Source organism: Camelus bactrianus, chromosome 21 (genome assembly GCF_048773025.1).
Source record: "Camelus bactrianus isolate YW-2024 breed Bactrian camel chromosome 21, ASM4877302v1, whole genome shotgun sequence".
Classification (NCBI taxonomy): Eukaryota; Metazoa; Chordata; class Mammalia; order Artiodactyla; family Camelidae; genus Camelus; species Camelus bactrianus.
This window is the reverse complement of record NC_133559.1, coordinates 10,894,662-10,910,323: the sequence shown is the minus strand read 5'-3', so window position 1 is coordinate 10,910,323 and position 15,662 is coordinate 10,894,662. Positions and strand designations below refer to the sequence as shown.

At 54.9% G+C, this 15,662-nt stretch overlaps 1 protein-coding gene across 2 annotated transcripts; it reads left to right on the top strand.

Annotated features, from left to right (window-relative positions):
- The first annotated feature begins 1,987 nt into the window (after positions 1-1,987).
- Positions 1,988-9,768, top strand: VSIG8 (V-set and immunoglobulin domain containing 8). 2 transcript variants are annotated; one of them, XM_074349664.1, is made up of 7 exons: positions 1,988-2,204; positions 5,629-5,804; positions 6,351-6,552; positions 6,675-6,896; positions 7,508-7,627; positions 7,958-8,156; positions 9,061-9,768. In XM_074349664.1, the coding sequence occupies exons 1-7, from the start codon at positions 2,156-2,158 to the stop codon at positions 9,332-9,334; spliced, it is 1,242 nt and encodes a 413-aa protein (XP_074205765.1). In that variant the 5' UTR covers positions 1,988-2,155; the 3' UTR covers positions 9,335-9,768. The 2 variants fall into 2 exon arrangements, with proteins under 2 accessions (XP_074205765.1, XP_045373129.2); XM_045517173.2 differs by having other exon boundaries at positions 1,991-2,204; positions 7,502-7,627.
- Positions 9,769-15,662: the final 5,894 nt, after the last annotated feature.

The following is a 15,662-nucleotide window of genomic DNA, read 5'->3' as shown; positions in this document are numbered from 1 at the left end:
GCACTCCCAAGCAAAGCTGAACATGAAACTAAAACGCCATTCCTTACCGCCCTCCGAACCCCAGCTGTAAACCCTAGCCTCAGCTCTAGCCCTAATCTCAGACTTAACTTTCTTCCCAACCTCAAATCTGACCTCAATCTCATTCACCTTTCCAACTAACCCCAACCTTAATCCCATCTCCAGCCTCCACTCCCACTCGAACATTAGCTAAAATCCAGAACCCAGTTAAACTCCAGCCCTATATTTCAGTTTAATGGAACCACGACCTTACTCCTTTCTTCTAAGGCTCCCTATTTCTGGTCCTACTTGTTCTCCCCTCTGGTCATCACTGACTTCCTCCACGAGTGGGTCTAGTTACCCATAGGGTTACCGTGCCCTTTTCTTGGACCACTCTGGACTGAGAGTCAGGATGCCTGCATGTCCGCCAGTTACTCAGACCTTGGCAGCATCACCTGGGCTGAATCCTCATGCTTCTCCAGGCCTCTGTTTCCTCATCTGTAAAGTGGGGGTAATGATCCCTGCTCTCCAGAGGGTACAGGACAATCCCATAATCCTCAAAATAAATAAGGACATAAGGATATTCTTTGTGTACCCCTGGTGGTTCCCGGAGTACCCTGTTATTGTGAGGAGGGCAGCTGGAGGGGTTTGGAATGCAGAGATGCGTGGACTCTGTGTGCTTCCTTATTGTTCCGTCTTGTTTTTCCCAGAGGGGTGGGCCCTGGCAGTATCCCAGAGCTCCATCACTTTCTCCAAGAATCTTTCCCCACCCCTTTCCTGCGCTCCTGTCAGGGGTAGGAGGGCCTTTGTTTCCTTTGAGAGTGCTGAGCTGTTGAACAAGGCCACTCATGACCAGACGGCCCTACCCCAACATGTGGTGGGTAGTCTTGGAATCCAGGGGAGACCCAAGGCTTGTCCTGGGAACCCCTGGACCAATGAGCAGAGGCTGGTCCTCCACTGCCTCCCTCTGCCCAGCAGGACCTCCCCACCCCAGCTCCGTCCTACCCGAACTGTGCTGGCTTAGCCACCCTGATGACAGTCCAGGTTATGAGGGTCCCTGTGGTCCCTAGAGGAAGTACACACAGAGGGTCTTGGTGCTCCTCGAGATGCACTGGCACATTCTGCTTAGTAGGTCACACACACACACACACACACACACACACACACACGCACGCATGCATATGCCCACTCTGTCTCCAACATCCCCTCTCCCACCTGTCCACTCACCTCACTCCTTCACACACTCTGGTCCCTCTCCTCTCAGGCCTCAGGTTTCAGTTCTGTGGGGGAGGTGGGGTGCTGGATCCCCCATGAAACCCCAGCTCCCAGGGATCCCCTACACCTGGGGATGAGCTTGTGTCAGGTGTGGGTAGGGGACACAGCTCCAGAGGGGGCAGCCAGGGGCAGACCCCCTTCCTTTCCTCTTTATCTCAGGAGGCCTGGCTCCCTTTGAAGTCCTGGGTCCTTTTCATCTGCCTGGGCCTCCCTTCCAGGCCCAGTGTCTCTTTCCCTGGTGCCCTTTCCCACAGACCTTGACTTGGGTGGGAGGAGGGCCTGGAAGTTCAGGGATCCGTGGCGGAGAGGCGCTGGAGCCTGCACTGGCAGGGCGTGTCAGACACCAGAGCCCCGGGGTCAGGGGGAGCCCTGCAAGTCCTGGCCACCCTCCATCCCAAGCCTGGCTTCTCCTTCCTCTTCCCCACTTCCCCCAGGGAAGGAGGCAACAAATGAGTGGTGAGGGGAGCTCCGTGGACGCTGTGAAATTGGGTGACTGTTGTCACCCTGAGGATGGGGCCAGGAGGAAGTGGAAGTTTAACAGGTGCCTAATTACAAGACCTCTGGCCATCCTGCACCACTCTTGGGATAGGGAAGAGCTTGGGTAAGGGCTGGGTGATGCCTGGGTAGGACACTTTGTCACCTTGCTAATTAGGGTTCCTGGGACTCCTCCCTAAGGCGGGGACCAGGCCCCCTCCCTCCTATAGAAATAACTCCGGCTGCTCCCCAGCCAGGCAGTCACTGCACCTTCCTGCCACCCCGGGGGGCAGTGTCTGGGCCCTCAGTTCCCCCTCCCTCCACCTGTCTGCACACACCACCACCGGCCCCACTGCCACCGGAGCCAGGGATACCCAGCCCAGGCGGAGGAAACATCGAGCCTAGAGACATGGGAGTTCGAGGAGCTTTCCACCTTCTGCTCGTGTGCCTGAGCCCAGGTACGGGGCTGAGCAGGGGCAGGGATGCCCACATGGCACGGGATGGGCAGGGAGAGGGCAGCAAGGGAGGGGCCTGGAAGGTGGTCTGAGATGCCCTGGCAGGGTGTTGCCCATGCTTGTCTTGCTGCTCCCAGGGTTTGGATGTTGCCAAGGGGGCCTCTCCCCAGGAAAGCCCTGCACCTGGGGGTTTGAGGCATGTGTTTTTGGATGGCTCTTCACTGTGTCCGTGGACCTGTGGGGCCCACACATGTATGCACATGCTGCGAATGGGAGTACAGGACTTGCCCGGAGTTGCCGTGGGAACTGGCAGTGGGGTAGGAGGGTCAGGTGAGCAGCAAAGTTCATCTGGGGGTGGGGGCTGAGGAGGAGCCTGGGGAAGATCTTTCCATCAGTCTGTGTGCTCCTTCCAGCAGAAGGGCCTCCCCCACCCCAAGCCAGAGCCAAGGGCCAGGAATCGCTTGCCTCGAGAGGGCAGAGCCTCGGGCTGGTGGAGTGGAAGTGGGTTGCTTCCAGCTTGGCAAGTGACAGCCGGGACCTGAGACCTCTGCTCAGGGGGCCCTTGTGCTGTGAGAGTTCCAGGGTAGCATCTGCCCCCTCCAGGCTGAGTCTGGGGAGGTGGGGAGGGTAACTCCCAGAGCCCTTCCCTGGGGCTCACCTGGAGGGCAGGGCTCAGGACTGGATGTCCTGGCTGCCTGCCTGGAATGGGGCAAGTCCCAGAAAGGGCCAAGCTATGTGAGCATTGCTGGAAAGGACTCTGAGACCCTCCTGGGATCTGGATTCTGGCTGAGGGGGCATCAGGGAGGAGCTCAAGAAGAGGGGGACATTTTCAGCCTCTGTGTGCAAGTGTGTGATGTGCGTGTGTGTGTGTGAATGACCGCATTTCCAGCAGGATGCCTGCAACACCCTCTGTCTGGTGAGAGCTGGGCTGGCAGAGCTCACTCAAGAAGCTCTGCTTTGGGGACCTGGGGCATCTCTGTGTGTAGTGTGTCTTAATCTCCTAATGCACCAATACCCTCTGTGGGGTTGCCTTTTCTCCCCTCCCTTCTCTCTCCCTCCCTCCCCAGCAGAGGGAGGGTTAGGAGCTCTGGAAGCAGCTTAAAAACTCACAAAGGACTTACCAGCTGAGAGGAGACACCACTACTCAGGTGTCTGCCTTCTGCCTTGGGGAACTTTGTGTTTCCCTCCCATCCTCCCTCCAAGGCTCCGTGCCCAGCTCGCTCTCCCACTCTGGTCTTCTTCCCTGTCCCCAGCCTCTCTCTTCTCTTCCATTCCCTGGAAGTCCATCCTCAGTGCCACAGCAAGAGGAACGCAGGTGAGACACCAGGACCAACTTCCCCAGGAGAGCCAAGGGGTGCAGAAAGCTTGAAACCCTTGGGAGGAGGTTAAGAAAGCTGTTAGGGGGATGGAAAGGCCAGGGTGAGGTTCCCTGGCCTGGGACAAGGGAAGACACTGCCTAGGGCAGGGTGGAGGGGCTCTCTTTCAACCTGTCCCTCCTTCCCGAGCCCCCTTCCCCGAATTCCCACCCTCCAGCTGGCTCCCGGGGTGTGGAGAGTGCGCTCTTGTTGTGGGTTGCTTTCAGCAGCCCTTCCCCAGGGTGGAGCCTCTGCTCTCTGCTGAGTTCTGGCTCATCCCTGGCTTGCCTGATGCCAACCCAGGAGTTGGCAGATGGCATTAGGATCCTTATCTCAGGAATGAGCTGATGTTTTCTTGGCCTGGGGCTGGAGGAAGCATCACCTGGTCCCGTTAGAGCCCCAGCAGCCAGCCTGCCTGCTCTGGGGTTACCCTGGAGGCTAGTGGGGTCAGGGCACAGCTGATGGCCCAGCCAGGATTCCGAGGGGCAGGTACAGTGATGCCTGGGATGTTGGGAGAGTTGCAAGGGCACCTGCTGGCTGTCTAGACCCAGACTAAGCTCCTGCATGAATGTCTGGTCATGAACCAATGCACATGGGGGACTGTAAGTGTGTGCCGGGGGCGTGTCTTCTGGATTAACACATACCTGTGCTTGTGTGCACACATGTGTCCGTAGGGACCTGACAGTGTCTGTGGACTAGGAAGGTGGGATCACATAGGCATGTACCTGCATTTTGAAGGCTTATGAGTGTGTCCATGTGTTGATATCCTTGGCTGTGACAGTGTGTAATTGTGCGTATGTGTGTGAGATGCCCTCTCAGTGGGAAGGTGGTCCCAAGAGAGAGCCAGAGAAGGGCAAAGCAGAATGAGTTGCCGAGACCAGGGGCTGGGACTCCAAAGGACTTGCTGATTCTTGCAGAGGGAGATTGAGCCAGGCTGGGTGAGGGGCCTGGGGAGGGAGGGTTGCAGGAGACTGGGAGATGGCACACTGCCTGCCCAGCCAGGGCGGGGGCCCCGGGCACACCCACCTTCATAGTCTTCTCTAGGTCCAACCAGTTGGGGCTAGCACTTGCCTGGGGCTTCAGGGTAGGGAGGAAGAGATGGGTCCTAAGCTTCCAGATCGTGGCTCCTCCCCATCGGCTGACTCAGTGGGGCTAGGGCTGGCTGTAGAGGGAGGAGCCCCAACTGAGGTGAGCCTGTTGGGGGGTCGATGTACCTGAGCCACATGATCACACAAGGGGACGGACACAAGATCCACAATGCCACACGCCTCCACACAAAGCTCACCTGTCCGACCGATATGTGTGGCCATGTTCCCAGCACCATCATGCACTCACACACACAGACACAGCCAGGCTCCTGGGCATGGTCACGCCCAGGCCCACCCTAGCACTCAGAGCCCTTACCCAGCCAGGCACACATGGTCACGCAGGCCTACAGCCACAGTCATGCACTGTCATACACACTGAGACACAAAGACATACCCATTCTTCCACTCCTTGGGTCAGAATGGGACTCCAGAGGCCACAGTGTCCATCCTCCTGCCTCCAGACACCACCACCTCACTTGGCCCAGACAGAGGTGGCTTTTAACCAGCCAGGATCTTCCATCAGAGCATTTAACACTCTATGTGCTCCATGTGCCTACACACGCACACACACATGTAAATATATAAGCAGACACTCTACCTGGTCACGTGCATGATTATCCCCACAGTACACAAAAGCAGCCACAAATACCCAAAAGCACACAATGTACACGTGTGTGCATAGCCATGCATGTGTGCTCAATCCTGCAGACATACGAGCAGACATACCAGCTATGTACATAGAAACAGTATTCAGATGCAATCCTGCACAAATATAGAAAACAGACACACTGACACAAGTCTACACAGACAGGCATATATCAATTTATGCACACACCTATGCACACACTCAGAGCAGCCCTTCCTCCCTAAGGAACTGAGCCCTGGGTTGCTGCTGATGGAAACAGTGGACGGAGCAGGGCTGAAGCTGACCACCCAAGCCCTGGTTCCGCTCTCCTTACCCCGTCTGCTCTGCCTGTGTCCTAGCACTGCTGTCCGCTGTGCGGATCAACGGGGATGGCCAGGAGGTCCTGTACCTGGCGGAAGGTGATAATGTGAGACTGGGCTGCCCCTACATCCTGGACCCTGAGGACTATGGTCCTAATGGGCTGGACATTGAGTGGATGCAGGTCAACTCGGACCCCTCACATAGGGAGAATGTGGTGAGTGTTGGGCACGGGGTCTCCCTTCCGCTACACTTCATGGTGTCTACCTCTTAGGCAGCCAACACCCGGAGGGGAAAAGTAGGGCAGATGAGAAAACCGAGCCCTGGAACTTCCCCCAAGACTTCTCAGAGAATGGGGCAACAGGGAGGAGCTCTGTCATCACAAGTAAAGCCAGCCAGTCAGTCCCTCTCCTCCCGCCCCACTCCAAAGGGAAGACAAGGCCCTGTATCTGCCCGGACCTTATACTCTGAGAGTCTTTGACTGAGTACCAGCTAGGTCCTGTGTGTGCTGGCAGCTGTGTACCCCTCACCCCATTTAATCCTCAAGTGCCCCTGAAGTTAGACATCAGGTAGACGGTGCTTGATCTCATCCGATCTCACCCATTCTGTAAGAAGTCAGTGGGTCAGGCATCATCATTCCCATTTTTCAGCTAAGAAAACTGAGTCTCAGAGAAGTTCAGTGAATTGCCTAAGATAGCCAATCCACAAGGCCCCCCTTGGTGCTGCCTGTCTCCCCATCTCTGTTTTCTTCTCTTCTTCACAGTTTCTCAGTTACCAGGACAAGAGGATCAACCATGGCAACCTCCCCCATCTGCAGCAGAGGGTCCGCTTTGCAGCCTCAGACCCCAGTCAGTATGATGCCTCCATCACCCTCACGAACCTGCAGGTATCCGACACTGCCACCTATGAGTGCCGGGTGAAGAAGACCACCATGGCCACCCGGAGGGTCATTGTCACCGTCCAAGGTATGGCCAGGCTCCTCTGGGCTCCCCTTCCCCAGATTTCAGAGCCAAGGGCAGTCTGGCCGCCCTGACCCTGGCTCTGCCTCTTGCTGGGTCCTGGCTCACAACTGCCCATTTCTCTGCAGCACGGCCAGCAGTGCCCTTGTGCTGGTCTGAGGGTCACATGACATCCGGCAACGATGTGGTGCTGAAGTGCTTTGCCAATGGGGGCAGCCCGCCTCTCTCCTACAGGTGGGCCAAGATCAGCGGGCACACACACCCCTACCGGGCTGGGTCCTACCACTCCCAGCACAGCTTCCACTCTGAGCTCTCCTACCAGGAGTCCTTCCACAGCTCCGTAAATCAAGGTGAGGGGGCCCAGGAGAGGGGAAGATCGGGACTCTGGGTCCAGCTGGGGCTTCCGTGGGTCATTAGTGTTACCAAGTCAAACCGAGAATCCCTGGTCTCCTCTGGGGGCGCCTCCTCTGAGCTTGCTCCACTCTGCAGTGTAGGAAAAGGGGACGATAACATCTACCTTCAGGGGCACATGCGTATTAAGTGGGGTGAGGTGTAGACAGCTGCTGGCACACAGAGAAGCTGGCTAGTGCTCACTATCAAAGACTATCAGAACTGGAAGGGACCTCAGAATCCCTCTGGTCTAGCCCTGTCCTCACTGTACAAATGAGGAGACCAAGGCTCAGGAAGGGGTCATATACCCCTAAGGTCACAGAGTGAATTAATGGTATCGCTCCTGTTGCTGGGAAAGGGGCCCTTCCTTGCCTCTGGTTCAGCAGGGGGAAGGTGTCTCACCTGGGGAATGAGGTGGACCTGTGTGTGTGTATGTGTGTGTGTGTGGTGTGTGTGCAGACCCTCTTCCCTCCTCCATGCCCCACCCCACAGTGGTAGAGGCGGGGGTGAAGCTCTTGGGGGTCAGGCCCCTCAACCTCACCACAGCCCTCTGATGCTCCTACAGTTTCAGGCTTGAATAACGGCGACCTGGTGTTGAAGGACATCTCCCACAAGGATAATGGGCTGTATCAGTGCACCGTGGCCAACCACGTGGGCTACAGCGTGTGTGTGGTGGAAGTGAAGGTCTCAGGTGGGTGCAGCGGCAGTGGCCCTGGGGGCCCGGTGGCAGGGAGGGTTGGACTGGAGGAACCTGGGCTGTATATTGGAGCCTCAGCTGGAGCTGTTTTCCTGTTGCCTTCAGTGCCCAGGTCTGCCTGCGGCAGCTGGGAAGCCCTGGGGAAGACATGCAATCAGGGGTTAACTTGCATCTCCCTACTCCTCGCTGGATGTCCGAGGGTCCTGAGACCCCCTGCCCACCCCTGGCCCTCTTTCCCACGGACGCCCTGCCCTGACATCGTCTATTAAGCCAGGCACCCGCCAGGCTGCAGAAAGCCTGACTAGTCTCTACTTCTCTCCCCAGACACCCGGCGCATCGGAATCATTATCGGCGCAGTGCTGGGCTCTTTGCTCATACTAGCCTGCCTCCTGGTGGGCATCGCGGGGCTCATCTGCTGCTGCTGCGGGGGCTCCGGGGCTGGCGGCTCCGGCGGTGCCTTTGGCAACGGCATCGGCCTCGGGGTCCGCGGCGGGGCCTGCGGCGACTTGGCTAATGAGATCAGGTAAAACCTGATGCATGCTGCATGCTGCTGCGCGGCAGGGGCCGGCGCCCTGCCCCTCCTCACCCCTGCCTGCCACCGGCCGGCCGGGAACCCCACCCCCACCCTGCCTGCCATCGCCGCGGAGTGCTGGGACCACAGCATGTCAACCTGCCACTCGTCGCAGGGCTTTTTTCTCTCCCCCTTCTCATGAACCGTCTTCACCTCTGCTCCCCAGCCCTCCACCTCCCTCCTGCCTTTGCTCCTCTCTGTCCCGTCTAGACTGTAAGCCCCTGGAGGGCAGGGCCTGTATTTTTTTTTTGTTTTGTTTTTCACTTTTCCTCTGTATTGCGCCGGTGAAAACTCTGGACATGCTTATTTAAGAAGAATTAATGAACAAGAATAGTACTAATAACTTATATTAGAAAAAAACTAGAAATAAAACTAGAACAAGACTAGTAGTGCTAATGACTGCAATGCCCTGGGGCTGGAAGAAAAGATGGAGAAGTTTGGGGGGCAGGAGGTGAGGAGGAGAGAGCGAGCCAGCGAGTGCAAGGCCAAGGTTAGTTAAGGAAAGACGGACAGGGAAAGCAGCTTCTTCTGGATCTCCAAGGTTCCCTCCCTATTAAAGCCCGCGAAAACACCAGAAGGGGACCGGAGGGACCCGAGGGCGCCTAGCGGGGGCTGCCTGCCGTATGGAAAAGCCCTGACAGGAGGATGGGGATGGTGGCCCCGAGAGCGCTGCGGGGTCGCCGGCCCAGGAAGAAGCAGAGAGGAGAGTAGGTCGAGGAGGAGGCTGAGAGGCGAGGGGAGGTGGAGGGAGGCGCGGGAGACGAGAGGATGCCAAGAGTCCCCGGCTCTGCCCAGGCCGTGCCCACGCCGCGCCGCGGAGGAGCCCGCTCACCCGCCCGCCTGTTGTTTTCCACAGAGAGGACGCCGTAGCGCCCGGGTGGAAGGCCAGCGGGCGCGGCAGCCGCGTCACCCAGCTCCTGGGGTACCCGACGCAGAACGTCAGCCGCTCCCAGCGCCGCAAGTACACGCCTCCGCCCTGCGGCGGCCCCGAGGACGTGGCCCTGGAGCCCCGCACCGCCGCCGCTTGCGAAGCGGGCCCCTCCCCGGTGTACGTCAAGGTCAAGAGCGCCGAGCCCACCGACAGCGCCGCCGAGGGGCCGCTGCCGGGCGAGGACGGCCTCCTGGTGTGACCACGCGGCGCCGGGCTGCGCCCCGGCCGGGAGGAGGATGCGGGGCTCTCCGCTCGCAGCTGGGGACGCGCTCGGGCCGGCGCCGACCTCGCCTGCCCCAGGCCGCCCTGCGGCCGGGGGCTGGAGGCGTTTCCCTCGAGAACTGAGTGGGGAGGCTGAGCCTCCCTCCGATCCCCCAAAGTGGGAGGGGGCGGGCGAGGGCAGAGAAAGGCCATCCCGGGCCCTCTCCGCACCCCTGGGCCCTGAGGCTCCGGGAGAAGGAGGGGTGAGGCCGTCTCTGAGAGCGGTTGAGGCTGAAGGCCCTGTGTCCCCAGCCAAGGCAGAGAGCCCCGGGGGCGGCCGGGTGGGTGGAGGTCTGGACTGAATTGCTGTGTGTGTGAGATCTGAGCTCTGAGGCGGCTGTGTTAGCACAATAAAGAAAATGTAAAACTTGAGACTGTGGTTCCACAGAGGGGTGGGCATGGAGTCAGGGTGGTGGGCCCTGCTCGGGGTTGGGTGCTGCTCCCTGTTGTCCCTCATCATTCCTGTACCATTCCTCCCACCCCCTCCTTGGATGGGGAGCAGTCAGAGCTGGAAGGGGCTGTCTAATCCTACTCTTTCACTAAACAGGTGCGGAAACTGAGAATCCTCAGGCCTGATTTTAAATCTAGAATTTCACTTTTCTCTTTTATTCTAGAAATCAAAGGAGGGGAAACAAGGAGCTGGAAGGGATGACCTCTCTGGATATTCCCTCACCGTTCTCAGCATCCTCCTTCCTCCACTCCTATCTACCAAATCCTGACTTCATCTCTCCCAGATGTATGCCATCCTTCTCATCAACCAGGAAGGGTTTTGGAGTCATACTCTGGGGTAGAAAGACCTTCAAATTCATCTAACGCAGTCCCCCTTTTAATGGAAAGGGGGTTGACATTTATTGGGATCAAACTCTGAATTCCACGTGCTTTCTAATATTTTGTCTTATTTAATGCTTACTTTAGTCCTATGAAGTGCATTATCCCATTATATAGATGAAGAAATTGAGGCTCAGAGGAATTAGGTGTCTTACCCAAGGCCACAAAGGAAATAACTCAGGTTTTGATCCAAGTGTGTTTGACTTTAAGACATTAGGCTGTTTCTCTGATGTTTGAATTTCTTCTACAGAATTCCTGATAAAGGATATTTCCACCTTTTCTTGAATCCCTCCAGTGGCATCTCATATCTCCCAAAGTAGTCCGTTTGACCTCTGACTGTCAGAGATATATTTCTTCTATTGAACTCAATTTTTGTCCCCACGTAGTTTTTATCCCTTGGTCAAAGTTTTACTCTTAGGAAGCCCTAAGCATCACGTTTCCAATTCAGCTGCCTCTAGCATACCAAGTGGTTGTACTCCATACAGGATGACTGGAACAGATGCACAACTGCACATCTGTCTGGTCTAGGGATTGAGGGGCTTCTGAAGAGCACAGTACTTCAGGGTCACTCTGTTCTCCCTGCCTCTGCCCAGCCGCCTGCCTTTCAAGAGCCCAGGCACTTCTTTCTCTTTTTGCCTCTCTTTCTTTGAGGAGAAGCTGGGCTTCCTAATTCCTTCTGCTTCTACCCTGGGGCCAAGGGAAGTGTGCTGTATGGATGGACCTCAGAGTCAACTGAGAAAGCCCTGAAACCCCGCTTAGTTGTACTGAACTAGGAAGCCCTTCTGGTTGGCTTGTACTGTAATGTTTGCAAAAGAGTGATGACATCTATGGTTCTACCTTGATAGAGCTTGGGAAGAGAAAGCAGAGATGACGGTGGGACAGACGGAGCCAGGGACAAATGTCTTGGAGTGGAGGTGGGAGGTGAGCGGTCCTTGAGGATGGATGGGGACACAGAGGGTAACGGGATTAAACAGTGAGGGGAACAGAGAACTTCAGGAACTATCCATCCCCTCACTTATTTGGAAACATTTATGAGCACCTATAGGATGCCTTGATCATAGATAGGGAGTTAGAGCTTCAGCAGCGTGCTGGGCCTGGCACACTTTTGCCCCGAGGCAGGCATTGACTAGGATGACCTGGGGAGGGCTCTCCCAGTCTGAGGAGCCTCCAGCTTTGCCTCCTTTGAGGTGATGAGGGACTGAAGCAGCCAGCTGTACAGGTTGTGTTGAATGACATCATCTTCCCCAGGAATCAGGGAGCCATGTTCAGACTTAGCCTCCCTTCGAAGGCTGAGAACAGCAAGGCTCTGGCAAGAAAAGCTCATTAAAAAGCTGTAAGAGAGATTTGAGAGAGACTCTGGAAACAACTTTCAGTAGGGTGACTCAACAGGGAAGCCAGGGAAGTTCTTAAATCCCTAAATAAATTATCACTGCACTCACCACCGCTGGGTGAGGAAGGAGAGAATTTTCTGCTCCTAAGTTTTCGCTTTAGGGACACCTGGCCTTTTTTCATTTCTCCGGCATGAAACCTTATCAGTGTTGGAGAACACTGCTGGTGGTAAATGTTTCCCAGTGGCTTTGGGAGTGGGTTGAGGGTGTAGGGGGCAGGGAAGCCCTGATGTGTATGTAGCATGTACCATTTCCCTGATGCAAATTCTCCCATCATGGCTGATCTCAGGCTACCAAAGTGATGTCCCTGGCGTGGAGTCGGGAGAAATGTGAGAAATGTGCAGAAGCACACCATCGTGGAGTGTTTCCACCATTCCCACACTGCAAGAGTAAAGAATCTCAAAAACTGAAACAATAATGAACTCTAGTAAACTCATTAGGAAGGGATGAATTTGGAGCACTAATCTCCTATGTTTTAATCTAATTTATTTTAATGGTAAATTTACATAATTTAAGTTTTAATAATTGCTGCATTTAACAACTGGCTTGCAAATCTTAGGCAGACTTTGTCCCCAGGCAGGCGGAAGGCTGTGTCCACAAACGCTGCATCAGGAGAGGGAATCTCAAGTCTAGTCCTGATTTTTCTGTTTTCCCACAGAGGCACAGAAAGCCCCAAGTCAGTTGTCTTCACCCCACTTCCTAGTTCCATCTTTTTCGTGCATCTCTCCCCAGTCTTGCTGAAACTGAATTCTAGTTCCTCTGGTTGATGAAAAATTATTCAGGTAATGCATATGTCCTTGGCAACCATCAGAAACCCAACTTAGCACCCACAGAATTTCTATAAGTTGGTCTCCCAGGGCTGGATGACCTGGGAAATCTATTCAAGGGACAATCTGAGTCTTTCCTGACTCAGTTCCTTCTCTGGTCCTGTCGCCCAGGTTTTAGGAAGTTATTCTCCAGTCTTCTTAAGCCCCAAATTCTCAAGAGTGTCACTATATGGAGTCCCGGAGGTTTTTCTTCTGTGCTTTCAGAGTAGCTATGCGTGCTGCCCCATTACATTTCAATTACTCTAGGCCCAGTCACTCTGGTGACTCTGGGGAGGGATTAATTATTTTTCCTGCTTCACCAGAAACAAAGGAGTGTTGAGAATTGATTACTCAGTCGCTGCTTAGGTAGAAACCTGTCTGGAGGCAGCGAGCCGGATCCGAACTTCAGCCCTGTTCCCTCTGCTTCCCAGGGGAGCCTCGCGTGAGGCTCTAGAGTTTACACTCTTGTCCATCCAGCCCACATGGAGTAATCATTTCATTTATTCCTAGTATATAGACACAAAATGGATTCCACTCAGTAGACTAGGGAATGGGCATTGGGAGACGTGAAACTATGCAGACGGGGGAGCTGCTGGCTGCTTTGGGAATCTGGAAGAGCTTGGGTGTGGTCACTGTGCCTGCCAGTGGGGAGTGGACCAGATAGCCTTCTGCCACCCTTCTGTGGCCATTGCCCTCAGCAGCCTTCTTGGATGTATTTAATTTAATTTTTTAAAAATTAATGCATAGTCAATTTACAATGTTGTGTTAATTTCTGGTGTACAGCATAGTGATTCATTTATACACACATGTATATTCCTTTTCATATTCTTTTTCACTATAGGCCATTACAAGATAGTGAATATAGCTCCCTGTGCTATAGAGTAGGACCTTGTTGTTTGTCTAGTTTCTATATAGTGGTCAGTATCTACAAATCCAGAGCTCCCAATTTATCCTTCCCCCCACCCCTGCAACCGTAAGTTTATTTTCTATGTCTGTAAGTCTGTCTCTGTTTTGTAAATAAGTTCATTTGTGTCTTTTTATTTTTTTAGATTCCACATAGGAGTGACATCTATGGTATTTTTCTTTCTTTTTCTGGCTAACTTCCCTTAGTATGATGATCTCCAGGTCCATCCTGGATGTATTTTAGGATGGCAGGATGGGACACTCAGCGTTAGGGAGGAGACCGAAGCCCTTGACAAAGGCAGGACATAGAGCAGAGGAGGATGGGGCAAAACGGTCAAGCTCATTTTTATAGCGGCTGACTTTGAGGTGATGGTGGACCCACGCTGAGTGTCTTGGGGAGAAAAGAAGGAAAAGAAGCAGGAAGAAGACTTGTAATAAATATCTGTGATTTAGTCATGTTCACATATGCAAAGGCGAAGTCCTCAGTTTTGGAATCAGACTGACCGGAGTTCCATGTTATTATTAAGCCTGCAAAGCCTGTTTCTTCATCTGTAAAATGGTCGTGTGAAGTGCTTATTACAGAGCCTGGTACATAGGACGGGCTTGGCAAATGGTTGATTCCAAGCCCCTAATCCTCCACACCCAATTTCATCTCACACAGGAGGGCAGACCTGGAGGCAGAGACCTAACCACACAGAGGAGGGGTGGAGGCTAAGGCAATAGGAGGTCCACAGGGAGGGGGATGGAGCGAGAAGAATGGAGCCTGGGGGTTGAATCTGGAGAGGTCTCGCCATCTGGGGATGAGGCAAGGAGCCCAGGAAGTAGCAAGTAGCAAAGCAGGAGGAGAACCAGGCCTTGCCTGCGGATCCTGGAACCCACGTGCTTGTATTAATGCTGACAGCAGTCCTCGTCAGTAGCAATGATACTAATAGTAACAGGAATCACCTGCAGCACAAGCTTGGCTGGGTCTCAGCCGGGCCTGGGAAGAAACTGCCAGAAGTCTCAGGGTCACCTCCCTGGACCAGGGTGTGCCCTTCGTGCCCTTTCACATCTACCTGCCCCTGGGCCCAGTGCCCAGTGTGGCGCCCACCGGAGCACTGACCTGACAGACCCTCCCAGGTGTCCAGCCCTTCATGCAGGGGCCCCACACAGCTCTCCCAGCAGGGGGCACAGAGATTTTCTTCAGCACTCTTGGGAGAATCAACTCCGTCTTGGAACCAAGCACCATGCTCCCCACAGACAGCCCCTGGTCAGGCAGGCCTCCTCCCCTTTCTCCTGCCTGGATGCCACCTGCAGCCTGTGGCGCCTCCCCTCCTGGCCATGACTCACCCGAAAGTGCTCAGCCCCATGGCTCCCGGGCCGCTGGGATTCAGCTCTCAGCCCCAGCGCCAGCCCCCGCCCCCTCGGGCCTCAGCCAGGCTGTCCTCCTTGCTGTAACTCACTCTCTCCCTCTTGCATCATCTTTCTCAGCCTGCACTGGTTCTTCCGACAGGCGGCCTGACCATCTCCTGTGCAGTCTCTACGCCGCCCCCAGATGCCGGGAAGTGGTGTTTACTTTGTGCCCTCTGCCCTGTCTGGGCGAGTCCTGCTGTTCTCTCACCTCATCAGATTAGGCTTCCACTGAAGGCAGAACTGTGTCACCTTTTTTCTCAGCGTCTACTCCCTTCAAGAGTTCAAAATCTCTCCGTGAGCTGACCTTCCCTAAACTTAGTGTGATGGGAAAAAATGGTGCTAAAGACGCCTCCTCCAACCTGGGGTGACAAAAGCCAACGACTGTGCCCGTGATGGAAGAAGTCACACATATCCCCCCAAATCCTTCTCAAACGTGCGTATGGAAACCGCCCTCCCTGAAAGGGCCCGGAAGCTGATGGACAGAGTCAGGTAGGACCTGGGGAAGATCCCACTGACGCTCCAGGCCTCCCTGGACCTGGGCGAGTGGACGTGCCAGGCACGGCTCTGCTGGACAGGTCAAGGTGCCTCTGTTCCTTTGACTAATGGGCTCCTTGGGAAGCGCTTTCCTGTACAGCCTGCAGGCTTCGCATCCTGTTTATTAAGGACTTGAGGAAATACCATCTTCTGATTACCACCATTAAAAAATGGAGCAACAGGTTCTTGGTCAAGAGCCTGATCTGCCAGCGTAACATTGTTCCATGGGGAGATTGGACTACTTCTTTCCAATATCCATCAGCCTTTCCAGGAATGTAGCACAAGAGTTGGAGAAAGTGAGGAATAAGAATGAGAATCATCTGCCACCTGACCCCCCACCTTTCTATCTATCCATCTGTCTAAAATCGATATGCCTACAAAACCTGAATTTATGCACCTGCGCCAAGTCTCTCTC